General features: G+C 45.2%; 1 protein-coding gene across 5 annotated transcripts in view; it reads right to left on the reverse strand.

Moving 5' to 3' along the window:
* FBXW7 (F-box and WD repeat domain containing 7) overlaps window positions 1-21,474 on the reverse strand; it is a 224,163-nt gene that overhangs the window by 15,466 nt on the left and 187,223 nt on the right. For 3 of the 5 annotated variants that reach the window (XM_073576296.1, XM_073576288.1, XM_073576324.1), the window contains exons 4-6: window positions 14,427-14,509; window positions 8,080-8,221; window positions 52-186 (exon numbers count right to left, since the gene is read on the reverse strand). In XM_073576296.1, coding sequence (XP_073432397.1) covers window positions 52-186; window positions 8,080-8,221; window positions 14,427-14,509 — 360 coding nt within the window. Of the gene's footprint in view, window positions 1-51; window positions 187-8,079; window positions 8,222-14,426; window positions 14,510-15,640; window positions 15,795-15,870; window positions 16,120-21,474 lie in introns of those variants that run through there. The other 2 variants (XM_073576305.1, XM_073576315.1) reach the window with 2 other exon arrangements.

Here is a 21,474-nt window from a genome sequence, read left to right on the forward strand (position 1 = left end):
CAGATGAGGGTAAACAGGTGGCAGTGCCCGCTACCTCCTGACCGACCTCACCTCCTTAGGCAGTAAAGAAATGAAGTCCCGTTGAAACTGAGGCTCAATAACTTGCATCATATGCTTCACTTGGGTGGGTTCACAACTGTCGATGAGCTCATCCAGGGCGAGAAGCTTTTCCGGTCCGCTCCAACTCTGCAGAAAAACACAAAAAAATACATATATATGACTCATTGTCTTGTCACCGAGTCTTGATTCTCAAGGAATCATGGAAAACAAAGAAGGAGGAAGATTTTAAAGTTCCCTATAAAAATTCTCACGCAATGGCCACTATTATCATCTTACAATTCGGTGATGCTAGGATCAGGGGCACTGCATGAAGTGGTCATCTATTATAGACACCTAAGGCATACAGATACCTTATATTCACTCCATGGTGACTTCCACACCAGAAAGACAGGACAGGCGTGGATGTCTGCAGGGCTGGGAAAGGCTTTTGGCACTACCCTGACTGCTGCAAATTTTGAGGTACTTTGATTTGTTATCATTAAGGTGCATACAGCTCTCATTAAGCTTAAATGAATCTGTCACCAGGTTTTTGCTAAGAGCAGCATGATGTAGGGGCAGAGACTTCGATTCCAGCAATTTGTCAATTACTGGGCTGATCACGCAGCTCTCTGAATGCTGAGCTCTGTATATCCTTGCCCACACCACTGATTGACAGCTTTCTGTGTACATTGTGCATAAGCAGAAAACTGCCAATCAGTGGTGGGGGAGGGCAGGGCTATACCAAGCTCAGGAATATGGAGTTCGCATATGGCAGCAGTTGTACTAGTTCTCTAGTGATAAAATTACTGGTATAATCAGCAAGAGATTATCAAAATCACAGCAAACAGCCCAATAAGGTGACACATAACTGGAATCAGGGTCTATGCCTCTACAATATGCTGCTCTCGGATTAGGTGGCAAAAACCTGTTGATATCCTTACAGAAGTAGCCAAATACACCTTGGCCTTACCAAATTACATCGTATACAGAGAAAGGTCAATCTGATACATTTAGAAGGTGGCTTACTAAAGCAGATAGACACATGCTAAGTTTATGGATTTTCTGCCTTCTGCTTTTCTCAGCCGGTGCCATTTAAAGCACACACCTAGTAATAAACATTGAAAGTCAATAGATTGCCCCAGAGGCCACTTTATTGTCAAACGGTCCCAGAAGTATTTCTTCATAAAGCCAAAACAATAAAGTGAAAAAACAAATTGGAGATTCTTGGAAGCCTTTTTATTGCTTTTGTAATAAGTGCAGCTTAGGAAATGAAAACCATTTAAAGCTGTATAATAAAAGCCGCACTTTGCTGGTGCTGCACCCACAAGCAGGACGGGTGCACTTCTCAAATGTCAGCTCAGGAACAACAACATTGTACAGCAGCAGTAACAACCAGCGCCTGCAGTCTCACATCAGGGACCACGGACCATTATCATAAAAAGCAATGAATGACGAGGTGTATTAAATATGTGACTGAACGTGAATATGCCTGTCAATAGTGTCACTCGGATCATGTAAACCATAGGCATAGCACTGCCCACTATGAAACAGGATCATTGGGAACAATCAGTTCACTCTCCAGAACACCACGTTCACTAAGTGGGACTAATGACATGATCATATCCTTCCACTAGAACTCGTAAAGTAAAATAACAAACAAGCACAGAAATCCTGGCTGTGACCAACATGACTTATGGCAAGTCAATAATTCAAATGGACAGGGCTCATACTAGTTCAGAAACATGGAGCCTTATGGTGGTCTGGAGAACCGGAGAAACTCATGCTGTAACCTCCCTCTCCCCTCTGGTACACATACAAGGGATTGTTCACTACTTTTATATTGATGATGAATCCTCAGGATTGCGCATCAATATCAGATTAGTGGGGATGCGACATTCGGCAACCCCACCGACCACACCTATCCAGCCCCAGGAACAGCTGATCAGACACAGAGTAGCTGTCAACTATACAGCGACCATTGTGGGGTACTGCATATCCTCTCACATTCACTCCAATAATTCGGAAATGCCACTATACAGCTGACGGTGCTGTGCTGTTCCCCTTTGCAACTGATCACATCTGGCCCCTGGGTATTTCACCCCCATAGATCTGATATTGCCAACATATTCATCAATATAAAAGTAGTCCACAACCTCTTCAATGTGGAACCGCAGGCAAATACAACCTGACGTTCAGTAGCGTGAACCGAAATCCCCAACACTTTTTTACTTTAGAATAATCTTAAGGTGGCCATATACCTTAGACAGCAGATAAGGCCGTGGCCTTGATGTTCTTTGAGCTGGACATTATGCTTATAGAGCTCCCCACGGCTGAGTGTCCACTAGTCGGGGTCTCGGTCCTGCTCGGCCTTTATTCACGTTTACGTCATTTAACAAACACAGTAAGATTTTAATACTAGAGGTTAGGACCGTCCCGAATCGGGTCAGAATGGCTATTATGTTTTTTAATCAAAATTATGCTACGTACCCTATATTAATTTTCATGCACTATTTCTATTTATTTATTGCAGGGTATTTGCTCATTTTGCTTTTATCTCAGGTTTTAGCTGTCGGCTCAGCCAAGCGTTTCATTGAAAACGGGAATATGCCACTGGCAGCTCTACTAGAAGTGGCTTATCTCCTGTGAGAACTAAGGGTTGGTCATACTGACTGATATCCATCATGTCCAATCCTTTTCCCCACCGACCACTTGACATCTGAAATGTGGAATAATAGCCAGTACACCCTATTCACACTGTGTATGGTGACCATTAGTAAAGGAACTATTTAATAAGGAGGAAAAAAAGAAAACAGTGATGAGTAAGGCCTGAAAGGCACCACTACAGCAACCGAAAGGGACCCTCTGAGATCATGAAATCCAGACAGCTGAAGTGCACCCATGTATCTTATGTGGCAGGTAAAGCTAACGCACAGGACATCCTGAAATCATGAGAATAGACCACATGCTCAAGGGCTCTGTTCACATCATGTGCCCTTTCATACACATAGCTGGTACAGTATTTAACTATATACAGCTATATATATGTCTGGGGCATATATTTTTGGATACAACTGTTAACACTTGCTGAATGTAGTGAGCAATGTAAAATTAACAAAACCTAAAAGAGAAAAAACTGCATCAAGAATGCATCAATGAAATGTAAAACAAAACACAGTAATAAAAAATATTTTTGACAACCAATGGCACTGCGTGGGGGTATAACAGCCGCAAATTAGCAGACAATGCCACCTTTTGTCTGAATGTTAAAACAATTAAAAATAAAAAAGGAAATTGCTCTAGTGATACCCACATAAATGAATGTTCTCGCCTCTTAAAACAGACAAAAGTAAATGATTACTCTCCCTAAGGAAAGCAAAGTAATTGCCAAGAAATTAAATATACATCCGTATAAAACAATAGTATTGGCACCCCTTAGTGTCTGTGAGGGTGTGTTATAAATATATATCTCACTACAAAAAGTGAGTAACCATCTAAAAAGTGCACCCAATCTTTCTCCTAAAGGTATTTGCAAAAATAAATATACATAAGTGCGTCTCTCACTGAAGGGAGAGAGTCATACTAACCGTCCAGGTTTCTGTTCATAACATACGCGGTGTTGGCAGTCTTAGATTCAGCACGTGGCGGCTCCTCTCCTGATAGACTTTAAAATATTCCAGTGGTGGTATATTTCTCAGTACCAAAAATAATGTGGACGATGAAAAGTTGCAGGCTAATAGTGTGTAAAATCCAAAATAATCACCTCTACTGTAGTAGCGGGCGATGCTCCGGCCGTTAGCAATCGCCCTGTTCACCCGATGCTATGCTGCCCGTTAATGGTGGGACATGCAGCGGGAGACGCGGTAGAGGTGATTATTTTGGATTTTACCCACTATTAGCCTGCAACTTTTCATCGTCCACATTATTTTTGGTACTGAGAAATATACCACCACTGGAATATACTAAAGTCTATCAGGAGAGGAGCCGCCACGTGCTGAATCTAAGACTGCCAACACCGCGTATGGTATGAACAGTAACCTGGACGGTTAGTATATCTCTCTACTTTTTGTAGTGAGATATATATTTATAACACACCCTCACAGACAATAAAGGGTGTCAATACTATTGTTTTATACGGATGTATATTTAATTTCTTGGCAATTACTTTGCTTTCCTTAGGGAGAGTGATCATTTACATTTGTCTGTTTTAAGAGGTGAGAACATTCATTTATGTGGGTATCACTAGCGCAATTTCCTTTTTTATTTTTAAAACACAATAATAGAAAGGTGAACTCTCTGGCCACATATTAGAAAGGGCCTAACACAGCTCTGTCAGGATGGACTCTGGTCTCTGCACAGCTAATAGACTACAAAGAAAAAAACTGAAAATATTCCACATCTTCACCGAGCGTGGATCTCCAAGGGTTTCAATACTATGCTATCCCAACACAGACACAAGAGAGACATAACATGAGAACATGGGTGGAGGAGCTATTTTAGGTGGAGAGTGGTTATTTATTGGAGACCAAACCCTTAGGCCAAGTTCACCAACTATGGATTAAATCCACATTGTGCAGTTTTCAATTACGAAGTTACAAATATATTGGTGTTAATGGCAAAAATATGCTACAAACCCAAAATTTGACTAAGATTGAAAAGGCACAGACAAAATTTTTTTACAAGATCCACAACTCAACAGGAGTGTGTTACATTTCCTTGGTTTGACCACAGATTTTAGAGTCAGAATCAGAAGTGCAAATCCATGTGACCTTGGCCTTAAAGTATACCGGTCATTTTGTAATGAGGAGGCATGGGGCAGCTGTGATCAGCTCAGAAAGGTGTATGGACTTAAGATTCTTTATGAGGCTCACTTTACTCCTATACGAGAGCAAAACCATACCAAAGAGAAACACATGCGTGGCACAGCACTTAAAGGGAACTTGTCACGTCTGATAACGCAGTTAAACTGCAGGTTAGAAAGGTAACTGGCCACTTCACTGAAAGTGCAGCTGCCGGCTTTCACTAATACAGGCATGGCTTCAGTCACCACAGAAAAGGACTGTGAGCCACGGCTGTAGGAATGCCCTTTAGGACTTAAAGCTGACAGCTCCAGGTAGAAATAAAGTTATTTTTCGCCAGGTAGCTGCACTTTCAGCTAAGGAGCCAGCCACTTTGTAATACTAACCTACAGGTTCAGATTACATCTGCAGGTCAATAACGTTATCTGATGTGACAGGTTCCTTTAAAGTCTTAAAGTTCTCTAAAGGGAATCTGTCACCCCATTTTCGGCCTATAAGATGAGGCCACCGCCATCAGGGGTTTATCTACAGCATGTTACCTGAAAGATAAGAAAAACAAGTTATATTATACTCACTGGGGGACGTGGTCGGGTGCGGTGGGTGTCGCGGTCCGGCACCGCCCATCTTCTAAAGATGGCATCCTCCTCCTTGCTTCATGCTGCGCTCCTGCGCAGGCGTACGGGAAAGGTCAGAGAGCTCCGGCGCTTGCGCACCGCGGTACTTTACTCTGCCTTCAACAGGGCAGAGAAAGTACGCCTGCGCAGGAGCGCAGCATGAAGCAAGGAGGAGGACACCATCTCTATAAGATGGGAGGCGCCGGGCGGGACGCCAGGGTGAGTATAATTCAACCCTTTTTTTCTTCTCTTTCAGGTTACATCGGGGGCTTACCTACAGCATTACAGAATGCTGTAGATAAGCCCCTGATGGCGGTGGCCGCAGCTTATAGGCCAAAAATGGGGTGACAGATTCCCTTAGATGGCAAGACGGGTCAATCATTCAATCTTTATAGAGCCTGTCCAACTCCTCCCTGACAGATGTTGAGGGAGACAAGGATCTGGTAATTTCAACGCCCTATTCCTCTATTTTCATGCAATATAAGCCACTACGAGAGGTTTCAAGAGGCAGCTTCCTCCTCTCACTCCACTGAAAAGACATCAAGGCTCATCCAAGTACTTATACATATGGAGTTGTTGGGCGAGAAAATGGTGTGCCAAACAAACATTTAGCCAACCTCCATCATGTGTATGGCTAGCTTTAGCAATCAGTGGCGGTCTCCGCTACTAGCCCTAAGGTGTTTTGCATAAACACTTTATTAAATCAGGTCCATATTTTCTCTGAAACCATGCTGCGTTTCAGAGAAAAACATATCAAACTGCAATCGTGCAGCCAAGCTCTGATTCATGATGTCCCCGATTTGGGCAAAATTAACAGACTGAAAAGTTCCTTTTAGTGATACTTTGCTTAATGGTCCCCACTACTGTACAAAAAAAAAATTCTCGAAAAAATGGATCAAACTAACTACATTAGGACAACAAAACTCTACATACTTGTGCCTATAGACATCTCTTCAGAACGTTCCCATGTCACTCGAAGGAAGACCTAGTTCCAAGCTGGAACATATTTAATTCATACAGAAACCCTGCACCCCGCTAAGTGGTATTCGCAGTTGATTTGGCCTGTCAGAAGACATTATACAACTACACCTCTCCAGTTTTAGTTGGACTGTGACAGCGTGGAGATATGTTGGACTCGATAATCATCAGAACAATAGATCAGTTTTTTGGTTACTGTATTTTTCATGGGAACAGTGCCCCAGTTTGGACATGAATGCCTCTCTAATCCGCAAATGTAGTGGTTGATTATCTGCTGTAATGTACATTTGCATACCAGGGTTCCACCAAATGACCTGAATGAATGGGAACCAGCAATTATAGCTTGAGAGTGCGGGCGTGGAGGAGAAAGATAAGCGGGGCCTTTCTCATCTACTGTAGAGTAACTGTTAGGGACAAATAAAAACAGTAGTATTTTGGTGGATGGTGCTAAGCGACAGACCTCAGGCTTCCTCCAGGACAGACTGGAGGAACACCTGGCATGGAGCCCAGATGCCTTGGATAATTACCTGCACATCCCAGCTTTCAGATAACATGTTGGGGCTTGATAAACTACTAAACCATTCATCTAGAGCATAGCTTCCCATTTGCTTTTCCAATCATGAAAGGCTCTTATTTTCCCAGGGGGGGAAACAATTATCATAGATAAAAGAAGCCATCCTTAATTGTAACATGAGTGGAAACCTCCCAAATGACCTGGTTCACCTAGTTTTCAGCACTCATGCCTTCAAGCTGTAGATGTTCAGCACTGATGTCCTAGGACAGGTCAGGACAGTCCCCCATTTGGTGCTCTTACTCACCAAATGTTTTACAGCCCTTATTCCCATGATTACAGCAAGGTTTTCAGACCAATGCTTCAAGCTGCTCATCTCACAGAAGCTGGAACTGTTGGCTTCACCTTCTCTATTCTGTAACCCAACACAACGGAGCAGACTTTCATTGCAGAACTAGTACAGCAGGATCCAAAAAGCTTCTCTGTCGTGGCAAATATTATCCCTGTAGTAAGCAATTTTCTGGTGACCTGAATGTACTCTCTGTCAAAAGTACAGGGATGTTTGCTCTCATTCAGTTTACAAAAGGAGAACTGCCTGGCTGGCTCAAAATATGGACATAGGAACTAATGAGGCAGAAAACCAAGGGAACTTGCAGCAGGAACAATCAGTCCATTTAACCCCCTCTCACAGGGCTCTGTGCACCAATCCAAAAAGTCGACTATCTCTACAAAACTAAGAATTCTTGTTCCATAATCATTTAAACATACACATCTCACCCCATACTGTTTCAAGGGCCTACACATCATATTTTATACATACAAGGAATTGTCAACTAATATCAACCATAGAGCAAAAATACTAAAATATGTTAACTCTTTATTTAATTACATCTGACCAGAATGTATTCTCTATGAATATACTAGATAAAATCTGAGTGTGAAAATATGTATAAACATAAACCACTGTGTCTTGATCAGAAATACATCGAAGTAGTGAGCATCTGAATTCAAGGGTTAGACCCAAAACGTAAGTTATCTGCTATTGCTAATGATGACCCCAAGCAATCTGTAGATTGGGGCTCTAGAACTTGTTATTTTGGTAATAATCTCTTTAAAACACACACACCCACACAAAGCATACCTGGAACATTTTCAGCCATTCTTGAAGGCCTGAGGGTGGCTGCACGGATGTAATCCGACGTCGTTGCTGACCTTGCCCATTTGCTGCCCGTAGATCACCAAATGTTGTAGGTGTTGCTGAACATGGCACAAGACCTGTTGTACTGTAGAAAAAGTAATGGGTAAGAATCCGAGAAAATTTGCGTTTCCAAATATGACATTACCAGGAATCTTCTATCCCCAAACCCAAAGATAATGCATGATATGCTGGAACTATATGATGATGATGGATTGTCTAATGCACTAAGTGAGGCTTTGTGACAAGTAGGAAAGGCTGTGCTCATAGGAACATAGAAATTAGGTATTTGTACATAGTATTTTCTTTGTTTTTTTGTCTGGTTTTATTATTTTAATGATCTACATTAACTGGCCATAGGAGAGGAGAACCAAAAATGACCAAGAAGTCCATATCAATTAAAATATAACAACTTTATTAAATATTCAGTATTCAAAATTACAGGTATGGGGAAAACAGTGGACAAATACACATGCAACCAAAGCGCACAAAGATGCAAGGGACGCACGGAAACAAGGGAGCCAAAAGGTCCCACAACACAGATATATGGTTGAATTAACAGTGTACTAGTAATTGGGAAAGCCTGCCCAGTGCTAAAGAAGATATAGGTATAATACAATTATATGGTCTATACTGACCCCTTAGAGGAAAATCGCTTTTTACATAGCAGGTGTCAGAGGCCGTGTCATTGTAGCTGGGTAAGGGATACAAGCGGGGACTCACCAGATCCATATAATTGTATTACATATATACAGTTAGGTCCATATATATTTGGACAGAGACAACATTTTTCTAATTTTGGTTCTAGACATTACCACAATTAATTTTAAACAAAACAATTCAGATGCAGTTGAAGTTCAGACTTTCAGCTTTCATTTGAGGGTATCCACATTAAAATTAGATGAAGGGTTTAGGAGTTTCAGCTCCTTAACTTGTGCCACCCTGTTTTTAAAGGGGACCAAAAGTAATTGGACAGATTAAATAATTGTAAATAAAATGTTCATTTCTAGTACTTGGTTGAAAACCCTTTGTTGGCAATGACTGCCTGAAGTCTTGAACTCATGGACATCACCTGACGCTGTGTTTCCTCCTTTTTGATGCTCTGCCAGGCCTTCACTGCGGTGGTTTTCAGTTGCTGTTTGTTTGTGGGCCTGTCTGAAGTTTAGTCTTTAACAAGTGAAATGCATGCTCAATTGGGTTGAGATCAGGCGACTGACTTGGCCATTCACGAATATTCCACTTCTTTGCTTTAATAAACTCCTGGGTTGCTTTGGCTTTATGTTTTGGGTCGTTGTCCATCTGTAGTATGAAACGACGACCAATCAGTTTGTCTGCATTTGGCTGGATCTGAGCACACAGTATGGCTCTGAATACTTCAATTCATTTGGCTGCTTCTGTCCTGTGTCACATCATCAATAAACACTAGTGACCCAGTGCCACTGGCAGCCATGCATGCCCAAGCCATCACACTGCCTCCGCCGTGTTTTACAGATGATGTGGTATGCTTTGGACCATGAGCTGTACCACGCCTTCGTCATACTTTTCTCTTTCTATCATTCTGGTAGAGGTTGATCTTGGTTTCATCTGTCCAAAGAATGTTCTTCCAGAACTGTGCTGGCTTTTTTAGATGTTTTTTAGCAAAGTCCAGTCTAGCCTTTTTATTCTTGATGCTTATGAGTGGCTTGCACCGTGCAGTGAACCCTCTGTATTTAATTTCATGCAGTCTTCTCTTTATGGTAGATTTGGATATTGATACGCCTACCTCCTGGAGAGTGTTGTTCACTTGGTTGGCTGTTGTGAAGGGGTTTCTCTTCACCATGGAGATTATTCTGCGATCATCCACCACTGTTGTCTTCCGTGGGCGCCCAGGTCTTTTTGCATTGATGAGTTCACCAGTGCTTTCTTTCTTTCTCAGGATGTACCAAACTGTAGATTTTGCCACTCCTAATGTTGTAGCAATTTCTCGGATTGGTTTTTTTCTGTTTTTGCAGCTTAAGGATGGCTTGTTTCACCTGCATGGAGAGCTCCTTTGACCACATTTCCTTCAAAGCAAAACCTTCCAAATGCAAGCACCACACCTCAAATCAACTCCAGGCCTTTTATCTGCTTAATTGACAATGACATAACGAAGGGATTGCCCACACCAGTCCATGAAATAGCCTTGGAGTGAATTGTCGAATTACTTTTGGTCCCTTTAAAAACAGGGTGGCACATGTTAAGGAGCTGAAACTCCTAAACCCTTCATCCAATTTTAATGTGGATATCCTCAAATGAAAGCTGAAAGTCTGAACTTACACTGCATCTGAATTGTTTTGTTTAAAATTCATTGTGCTAATGTCTAGAACCAAAATTACAAAAATGTTGTCTCTGTCCAAATATATATGGACCTTACTGTATCTTGTTTAGCACTGGGCAGGCTTTTCCACTTACATTTATTGCTAGTACACTGTTAATTCAACCAAATATCTGTGTTTTGAGACCTTTTGGCTCCCCCGTTTCTGTGCGTCCCTTGCATCTTTGTGCACTTTGGTTTCATGTGTATTTGTTAATTGTTTTCCCCATACCTGTAATTTTGAATACGGAATATTTAATAAAGTTGTTATATTTTAATTGTTATGGACTTTTTGGTCGATTTTGGTTCTCCTCCGCAACTCACGTTGTATGACGACCAGTCCGCATTTTAGTCCACCTATGTCAGCAGTTTTTGACCCATATTTGAGGTATACACATATACACTCACTGGCCACTTTATTAGGTACACCTGTCCAACTGTGTGTTAAGACTTAATTTCTAATCAGCCAATCACATGGCGGCAACTCAGTGCATTTAGGCATGTAGACATGGTCAAGACAATCTCCTGCAGTTCAAACCGAGCATCAGTATGGGGAAGAAAGGTGATTTGAGTGCCTTTGAACGTGGCATGATTGTTGGTGCCAGAAGGGCTGGTCTGAGAATTTCAGAAACTGCTGATCTACTGGGATTTTCACGCACAACCATCTCTAGGGTTTACAGAGAATGGTCCGAAAAAGAAAAAAAATCCAGTGAGCGGCAGTTCTGTGGCCGGAAATGCCATGTTCATGCCAGAGGTCAGAGGAGAATGGGCAGACTGGTTCGAGCTGATAGAAAGGCAACAGTGACTCAAATTGCCACCCGTTACAACCAAGGTAGGCAGAAGAGCATCTCTGAACGCACAGTGCATCGAACTTTGAGGCAGATGGGCTACAGCAGCAGAAGACCACACTGGGTACCACTCCTCTCAGCTAAGAACAGGAAACTGAGGCTACAATTTGCACAAGCTCATCGAAATTGGACAGTAGAAGATTGGAAAAACGTTGCCTGGTCTGATGAGTCTCGATTTCTGCTGCGACATTCGTATGGTAGGGTCAGAATTTGGCGTAAACAACATGAAAGCATGGATCCATCCTGCCTTGTATCAACGGTTCAGGCTGGTGGTGGTGGTGTCATGGTGTGGGGAATTTTTTCTGGGCACTCTTTGGGCCCCTTGGTACCAATTGAGCATCGTTGCAACGCCACAGCCTACCTGAGTATTGTTGCTGACCATGTCCATCCCTTTATGACCACAATGTACCCAACATCTGATGGCTACTTTCAGCAGGATAATGCGCCATGTCATAAAGCTTGAATCATCTCAGATTGGTTTCTTGAACATGACAATGAGTTTACTGTACTCAAATGGCCTCCTCAGTCACCAGATCTCAATCCAATAGAGCATCTTTGGGATGTGGTGGAACGGGAGATTCGCATCAGGGATGTGCAGCCGACAAATCTGCGCCAACTGTGTGATGCCATCATGTCAATATGGTCCAAAATCTCTGAGGAATGCTTCCAGCACCTTGTTGAATCTCTGCCACGAAGAATTGAGGCAGTTCTGAAGGCAAAAGGGGGTCCAACCCCTTACTAGCATGGTGTACCTAATAAAGTGGCCAGTGAGTGTATATATTGATATCTTAACATGCTGAAGCTACGCATGAGTTTGATCTATTAACTGGCCATAGCATAAAGCGATGACTTGATAGAGAGGCAGTTCAAGCTGTCACTCGAAGTCGGGGGTGCGGATGTCATGCTAGTCAAGCATATAATCAATTTCTCAGGCACGTTCATTTACAGCCAACATTCCCACTGGGCATGTACTCTACCCCTTACTAATCTAACACACTGCCCTTCACAGATTCTCATCTCGTCTACCCTGCTGCAGACTCTTAAGGGGTTAATGGTAGTGCCAATTCAGATAATGATTCGGGTTTATTTCTGCGAGCCCTTGTGTGATTGATTTCACATAGAGAAACGAAGGGTGTAGACGTCACATTTACACATGGCAGGTATTTGTATCTCACAGATGACGGATATCAGGATTCTCCTTCAAGGTCTTCAAGTCTTAGGACGTCTCTGTGGTCGTTCCACTTTCCGGTGATTAACACTGGTGGGGGCTCTTAAAAGCAGGGAATCCCGTCTGACATTTCTTATGTAAGGCTTTTATTACAATAAAAGCTTTTGTGTTTCGCTACCTTTCACAGAAGAGGAATACTCTTGGGTCTACTAAGAGTTATATAAAAGACTTCTGGTTGTAATCGCAGTGTGAAAGCGTTAATGAATTACGCTAAACTGATTGCTCCTCTGGGGGTATCAAGTGGTCACATTCTTGCAAGCCCAGAAATAAAGCAGCATGCAGAAATTATGTAATGTTTCATTTGGAAAACAAATAGCAATGCGACAAATGTACATTTGAGAATTGACATGAAGACAATTCAGGGGAAACTATAGGAGCAATGGTGGAAAGAAATCTACAAGGAAGGAGAACATGTATATCCAGCCCTGCTTAGAGAACGCCAATGGCATTCTGACGGTTAAATGAACCATGTCTGTGATTGTATTATAACTTGCCACTGCAGGGAACCATGAGGTCATGCAAATCTCAGAGTGAAGAGATTAACGGTGACTGGAGAGGAGGACTGTGTGAAGTGCCAGTGACAGTAGGAAGCAGGCAGGGCAAAATGCTTCAAAGACTAGCTAGTCTCCATCATACAGTGCTGTCTGCTCCTACAGGTTCTTAAAAATATACCGGCAGGATTATAGACAGATCTGAAGAATGCTTCACAGATGCCTTCTTAGAGCACATGGGAAGTCGTACCAGGACCTGAGGTCTACTAGGCAGACACCGAGGAGCTTCACTAGACCCTCAGGCCCAACAGAATCTAAGGTGAACTGAAATGGCATGGGAAAACTTCAACGTAACCTAAGGCTCATTCTTAAGTTATCTGGAGACCCTAGCTCGGTGTTCTCCAACAAGAGCCACCAGCAGATCATGTTTTCAGGATTTCCGTAGTATTGAACAAGTGAAGGATTTATCTTCTGGGCAATACTAAGGAAATCCGAAAACATGCCCTGCTGGTGGCTCTTGAGGATTGGCGTTAAGGAACACTGCGCCTAGTGCAAAGGCAATAATAAAGCATCTAGCATCAGAACCTGCTAACTGGTACTAGGGTACAATGGGCATCTTAAATGGCAAAAGCTAAATTATAACCTGAGGCTGACTGTTGGGGCACATGGATCTCCACACAACGTGGAAATTATTGATAGAACATATGAGAAGCTTTATCAGAGCAGGAGGTTCATTAGTGATCTGTTAGGTGGAACCTGAACAGAACTTAGGCCACATTCACAGTATTTTGCTCACAATTCTGTATCAGTATTTGTAATCCAAGACCAAGAAGATACCCTATGGAGAACAGGTGTAATGGTAAGATTGGGACCTCTTCCATCATTTGGAGTCACTCCTGGTTTTGGCTTACAAGTAATGATAGTGTTCTTTTTAATCAGATCTTGGGTGATATGGTAGGAGATGAAGGGGATATTGCTTCAAAAGGAAGCTTTTTTGCTACTTAATCTTCTCACTGCTCCAATTTAAAACCTCTTCGTTATTTGCTTGATATAACAAGCCCGGTTAAAACCTTAATATTGGACTGAACGCTGATTTAAAAAAAATAAAATCTAAACAATTTCTTCCACTAGAAATATGAGACCCTCATGCTGCTGAATAGGAAACTGTAGTTTGTGATCTCCCCCCACCATGATAATGATTTTGCTTCAATCTCCCAAACTTGGATTTTCCATGCAGCCACCAATTAATCTGCTGTTATTCACAACCGGAGACTTCCCTCTGGAGTAGTAATGAAAGCAAAGCTGTGTCCAAATTAAAGAGGCAGCTCAGCAGCTGGTGAGACAGGATGTTCACTCCAGTCATGACCAAAGCGGCTATTATTGCACTTAATTACCTTGTGTACTCCGAGCCTTTGCAGGGTTTCTTTCCCAAAGAGAAAGAACGGACCTCGGATCCATGGTCCAACTTTCTCTTCATCTGAAATCAAAGGGGGGGAAAAAAAAAGACTAAATGTATAAAACTGTGCAGCAGTGCAAACAATGTATCAAAGTCTCGTGTAACAAATGAGGTGTCAAACATGGAAATAGAAAACAAAATGCAAATTCACCCAGGAAGATTTATAGGAATCTCTATATTTACATGGAAACTATTAACAACCCCCCCAATAGCCAAACATATAAAAGAGAAATAATACCCGAAGATGGCGACATGGGAAAAGATCCCAAATACAATCCTACACGCCACACGGTATTCTGCCCGGAGGGCTCCTTAGGATGGTTTATTAGAAGCAGCGACACATGTCCCTCTACACACTACTGGAGTAACAAGCATCCACGAGAAGGGAACCTGTTGCGTTTTCTCACCGAGACGAGAGTCTAGGAGCTCTACAACTTATGGCAGGTGTCGCTCGGCCCTATCGGCATACAGAAGGACAGGCGAGGAAACAACCACACTTCCAAATGATTTAGGATTTGCATATCAATTGAGTTTACAAGAAAAAAAAATACAATACCGGGCTGCCCGCCATTTACAGGAATGTGCCCTGCCATAATGAGAGCGCTGTGAGGACGCCTGCTCTGCCAACATGGGGCGCTCCTTCCACAATACAGGAGCCGCAGCTTTCATTTCAATTTACAAATCAGCGAGTTACTTCTGGCTCATCTCACCGAGTGGGATAGATCGAGCGCCGCGAAAGGTCTCCAGTGTAATTAATGCTGCAAGTCATTAAAAGATAGATTTGTTCTGGGCAACTCCAGGGACCTGCAATCCTACAGGATCACAAAACCGCGGCTCAGATCTCCAACGAGGAGGACGAGCAGACACCGTCCATGATCCACCTGCCCAGGCGGCCACCATGGAGCCATAGGGAGTCCACAGCGGCAAGGGCCAAGCGTATGGGTGGCGACTGGTGCATGATGAGCCCAGACAACAGCATTCACAACGCCATAACGCCAACTGTCCGGTAAAGTTGCCATAGGGCAGGATTAATATTCAGCACCACGCTCCGCCGGATAACCTTGTCTGAAACTTCTCCCGTCCTCGATCACACACCTCCTGTAGCAGTGTGTGGGCAGAGGGCACACAGGGTAACCTTGGCACGGATCTTACCAGGCTGGTGGGCAGGTAGCTGGAGAAGCGCTCCCATCCTGGAAGTTTACAGTACTGTAACGCCGCAGAGGGCATGGTCCACGGCCGGGAGGTGGGATGCAGATGAAGGTGGGCAGACGGTGGCCGGGCGCTCCTATGCCAGCGAGTGTGCCATCTGCAGAGGCAGGAGGGGAGGATGCTGTCTAATCACCTTCCTCTGCATCCCCCGGCGCGCACCCACCACTACTTACTTTGTAGAAGATCATTTTTAGAGTGCCGTAGAAGCCCATGGTCCCGGCTGGTGGGGCGGCGTGTCCGCACTAGATCCCGAGTGGCCGGCCGGCGCGCCTGACGCCTGGAGCAGAGCAGAGCCCGGATCCCGGAGAGTGTGTGAGCGCAGTGTGTGCCGTGGACATGCTCGGACACGTCAGGAGAAGAGGCGGCGGCAGCTCCGCACAGCACACAGCCAGTATCCCTGCTGACAGCAACTCCAGAGACTCAACACGGGAGGAGCGGACCACGGCGGGCACACAGGGGGAGCCGTGCACACGCACTCATCTCTACACGCGTCACGGAGGAGACACCGGGCTGCGCCTCCCCTGTGCGCAGAGCTGCGATGGTACAGTCCAGGCTGCTGCTGCACAGCCCACACATCAATTACACGGAGAATCACGGAGCCTGGCAGCAGCACAGCGCGGGGAGGGAGGGACCGCTGCACCGGCCCCGGGCGACCCCCGTGACTGACAGCAGCCACCAGGCTAGGGACCGTGGTAGCCACAGGTAGCACGTGTGTGTCCCGGGGGTGGTCCACACTGCGGGGGGCAATGCTGGGCAAGGCACTGACTTATGTGGGGCACGAATAGAGGGCTGCAGTAGCCAAGGCACCGTGATAGGGGGGCTGCACCGGTTAGGGTGCCAAAGTGTAGAGGGGCTGCACCAGTTATCACGCCAAAGGGTAGGGGGGCCGCACCAGTTAGCGTGCCAAAGGGTAGGGGGGGCCGCACCAGTTAGCGTGCCAAAGGGTAGGGGGGGCCGCACCAGTTATCACGCCAAAGGGTAGGGGGGCCGCACCAGTTAGCGTGCCAAAGGGTAGGGGGGGCCGCACCAGTTAGCGTGCCAAAGGGTAGGGGGGGCCGCACCAGTTAGCGTGCCAAAGGGTAGGGGGGCCGCACCAGTTAGCGTGCCAAAGGGTAGGGGGGGCCGCACCAGTTAGCGTGCCAAAGGGTAGGGGGGGCCGCACCAGTTATCACGCCAAAGGGTAGGGGGGACCGCACCAGTTAGCGTGCCAAAGGGTAGGGGGGGCCGCACCAGTTATCGCGCCAAAGGGTAGGGGGGCCGCACCAGTTAGCGTGCCAAAGGGTAGGGGGGCTGCACCAGTTATCACGCCAAAGGGTAGGGGGGACCGCACCAGTTAGCGTGCCAAAGGGTAGGGGGGGCCGCACCAGTTATCGCGCCAAAGGGTAGGGGGGCCGCACCAGTTAGCGTGCCAAAGGGTAGGGGGGCCGCACCAGTTATCACGCCAAAAGGTAGTGGGGCCGCACCAGTTATCACGCCAAAAGGTAGTGGGGCCGCACCAGTTATCACGCCAAAAGGTAGTGGGGCCGCACCAGTTAGCGTGCCCAAGGGTAGGGAGGCCGCACCGGTTAGCGTGCCCAAGGGTAGTGGGGCCACACCGGTTAGCGTGCCCAAGGGTAGTGGGGCCACACCAGTTAGCGTGCCAAAGGGTAGTGGGGCCGCACCAGTTAGCGTGCCAAAGGGTAGTGGGGCCGCACCAGTTAGCCTGCCAAAGGGTAGGGGGGGCCGCACCAGTTAGCGTGCCAAAGGGTAGGGGGGATGCACCTGTTATCACACCAAAGGGTAGGGGGCTGCACCAGTTAGCGTGCCAAAGGGTAGTGGGGCTGCACCAGTTAGCGTGCCAAAGGGTAGGGGGCTGCACCTATTATCACTCCAAAGGGTAGGGGGGATGCACCAGTTAGCGTACCAAAGGGTAGGTCCTGTGTCACACGACAGATGTTACTGTGCATTGCTGGCTTTACTAGTTACAATTCACAAGAGCCACCATGGTTGTTCTTGTTCCTGCGATTCCTAGCAAAATTCTTCACATGAAACCATCTCAAAAGCAGATTGTGCCCCCACATGTGGTCTGTAGACCACCCAGACTGTACATATCGTTACCCATGCCCATCAAGAGTAGCATTTTGCTCAACATGTATGACAAGAACTGAGGGGTGAAGGGCACAGGATAATAGATTTCCTTTGGTGTTGAAGAATATGATCTGGCTTATGGTGAACAAGGCCAGAGCATCATTAAGCAAAATAATTGCATTTACCAGCTTAATTATTCCATCAATAAATCTCAGTGATTCTCACGGTGGATGACATCTGCCTTCCATGCACTCCACAGTTTACAAATCATTACTTAGAAGCTAAATTATTTGCAGTTCTTTTAATTTAAAGCTAAATACTAACAGACTGCTAAAATGTGCAACCCTCTACTACATCACTGTAACTAGGTGGCCATTGCCAAGCAGTGGTAATGTCTGTGCTGATGGGTTAATGCTATTAAGAAAGGGGTTGTCCACTACTCAGACAAACCCTTCTCAATCACCACGATTCCCTCTAAGAAAATAATAACATCTAGAATCACCTTCAGAGAGGCCACCATTCCAGCGGTGTGGACAGCGGCTCTCCCAGGGTTTGCGTTACATTATTATGTCACACCATCCCAATTCACTGTCCCCTCATTACAATGTAACTGACATCTGAAAGAAGGGAGAGCTGAGGCTGCTGTCACTTCCTCTGGATGACTGATTTGTCTGAAGGAGGTGAAAGTAGTAAAGTGGCCGCTAATTGGCCACAGAGATCATTTGACATAAGCAGCAATTTTGGGAAAGTAAGGCAAAAATGCTGCGGCTTTGTATCATTTTTGGAAACCGGCAATCTTCTTCTAGTACCCATCACAGTTTCTCAGATTTACGATAGTTAAACCGTACTACCAAGTAAAAGGCTAGATCAGGTTACGCACGTCCCAACACCCTGTATAAAATAATCTGCACAAGGGTCTTTGTTTCTCCCATTTGTTGCAGATAATATCTACAAGATGATATCTGAACAAGAGAAACACAACGCAGCTCCATTCCGGGTGAAATCTGAGGTGGCGATGGCTTTGGGCTAGTAAACACGGCCTTTTGGTTAATATCATATAGCTACCTAATGCTGACAAAATGTCACTGCGAATCTAGACAAAGCCTTAGTCTAGAAATATACAAATACCGCTGTGCTGGGCTAACCTTGGCCTGCGCTGCAGCCCACATATAGGGGATGTATACATTCTGACAATATTATCTCTCTTAAATGAAATGGTCCTGAACCTATCCCTCTTCATCACTCACAAGGATGTGTTGGCTAGCACGTACAGCTCATTTCTGCCCTAGGGATGCTGAACACCCGCACAGATCTGGAAGGAATGTCCGGCATGCAGGGGTCATGCCATGTTCTTTGAAGCCTAGGTAACCCATTATCATTAACCTTGTGGTGTACACTTCCCAACCAGTGAGGTCTTCTTCTCCTCTCCTCTAGTCTAACCCTAAACAGGTGTCAACAGGGCAAGGAGTTTCACACAGGCATCTTATAAACCTAACATCAGCATAAAGTGCACAATTACATGAGGTGTAGAATGGTTTGGAAAAAAGTGCAAATCAATGTATTTTGTTGGCACATATAGTAATGAAGGGTCCATAACGTGTAAGCCTGAGTATATCTACAGATTGTCATGGTCACGTGTGACTGGACACACCGCCTCCAGCAGGGTGAATTTATATGACACGCGTGACCCTGGATACACCGCCTCCAGCAGGGCGAATTTAAATAATAGAATGTGCAGCCGGATACACCGCCTCCAGCAGGTGAATTTCAGTAGTACACGTATGTCTGGATACACCGCCTCCAGCAGGGCGAATTTCAGAATAAAGGAGGAAAACAATTACAATGGTGGCCCTGAGATAGGGAACGGGGACGTGGAGACCTCCTGCACTCCCCTGAGTCAGTGTCTCTACACTCCTAACGATCCCTAGGCCGGTTCCGCATTGGGCGCCGATCAGGATACCTGAAATCCCTAGCTTGCCCTGAACCAATCTCTTACTAGTGAAGTGGACGGTGCAGAAACTAATCCCACCACTGCACTAAAACACACATTGAGGAAAGTGACAAACAGGGAAACACCACTTAGCTTTGCTCTGTTGCTAATGCTCCCAGCAACAGAGTCCGACACCTGAGTGCACCTTTTCCTCCAACCGAATCCAACACCTGAGTGCAGCTTTCCAGCAACAGAGTCCCGCATCTGAGTGCAACTTTATAGCAACAGAGTCCAGCATCTGAGTGCCGCTCTCTTCCAGCAACAGAGACCAGCATCTGACAGCTGCTCTCTTCCAGCAACAGAGTCCAGCATCTGACAGCTGCTCTCTTCCAGCAACAGAGTCCAGCATCTGAGTGCAGCTTTCACAATAGCTGCCACTCCACCAAGCTTTGCAAGAACTCGCTGATACCATAGCTGCCACTCCACCAAGCTTTGCAAGAACTCCACACTGACACCATAGCTGCCACTCCTCCAAGCTTTGCAAGAACTCCACACTGACACCATAGCTGCCACTCCTCCAAGCTTTGCAAGAACTCCACACTGACACCATAGCTGCCACTCCTCCAAGCTTTGCAAGAACTCCTCAACTCCACCAAGCTTTGCAAGAACACACTGACACCATAGCTGCCACTCCTCCAAGCTTTGCAAGAACTCCTCTACTCCACCAAGCTTTGCAAGAACTCCACACTGACACCATAGCTGCCACTCCACCAAGCTTTGCAAAAACTCCACACTGACACCATAGCTGCCACTCCACCAAGCTTTGCAAAAACTCCACACTGACACCATAGCTGCCACTCCTCCAAGCTTTGCAAGAACTCCTCGACTCCACCAAGCTTTGCAAGAACTCCACACTGACACCATAGCTGCCACTCCTCCAAGCTTTTCAGGAACTCCTCGCTGACACCATAGCTGCCACTCCAGGATTCTGACTGAGCTGCCCGGGACTCTTCTCAAGTTCCTTCCTTCACCAAGGATGGTTGGAAAAGACCAATATCACCAACAGCCAGTGAGAACACCTGACACACCTTTATAGTTAGGAGCCAGAGTCTCACACCTGTTAGAGATTCCCGTGCAATAACGCTCACCACCACCGGGGGCAAACTAGAACAAAAGACATCACTGTGCAATAACCCCAATGGCCACCGGGGGCAAAACCAACTCCCAGCAACCAGCTCAAAGGAAAAAAAAGGTTACTTATTCAAAACCTGTCATATCCAACCTGGATCATGACACAGATGCCTCTCCGGGGTTTTTGTTTCAGCAATCTCAGAGCATCTTTAAAGAAGAGGTATTAGAAAATAATAATGTACACTGGAAGTGTTGGGGAGCCATATGGAGGTTGTGGAGAGTCAGCGGCTAGGCAAGCAATGATTTATGGCATTCATGTTTAGACATAAAGCGCCATTGGCTTTGCAATGATGTGTCTCTCATCTGGCTTCCTACCTCAATAAAATAAAATCAGTAAAATAAAGAGTCTTGAAGACGCAAAACTGATCAGTGAAAATATTAGAAGAAATGAGTTTTAGTTCTGCCAAAACATATGTGCGATTCATCAGAACAGGACATGTGTATTTCTTCTGTCTGTTGCTGCATTCCTGAGAAATCAACATTTTAATTCATATAAATGAGGCAATAAGTGCTATGGGTGTGACAAAGCACTTGAGAACTACTGGCTCTCTAGCTTGTTTGATAGCTCACTGTCTGTATGACATCAAGC

Source organism: Dendrobates tinctorius, unplaced genomic scaffold (assembly GCF_039654945.1).
Source record: "Dendrobates tinctorius isolate UK_male_01 unplaced genomic scaffold, ASM3965494v1 ptg000008l, whole genome shotgun sequence".
NCBI classification, from domain to species: domain Eukaryota; kingdom Metazoa; phylum Chordata; class Amphibia; order Anura; family Dendrobatidae; genus Dendrobates; species Dendrobates tinctorius.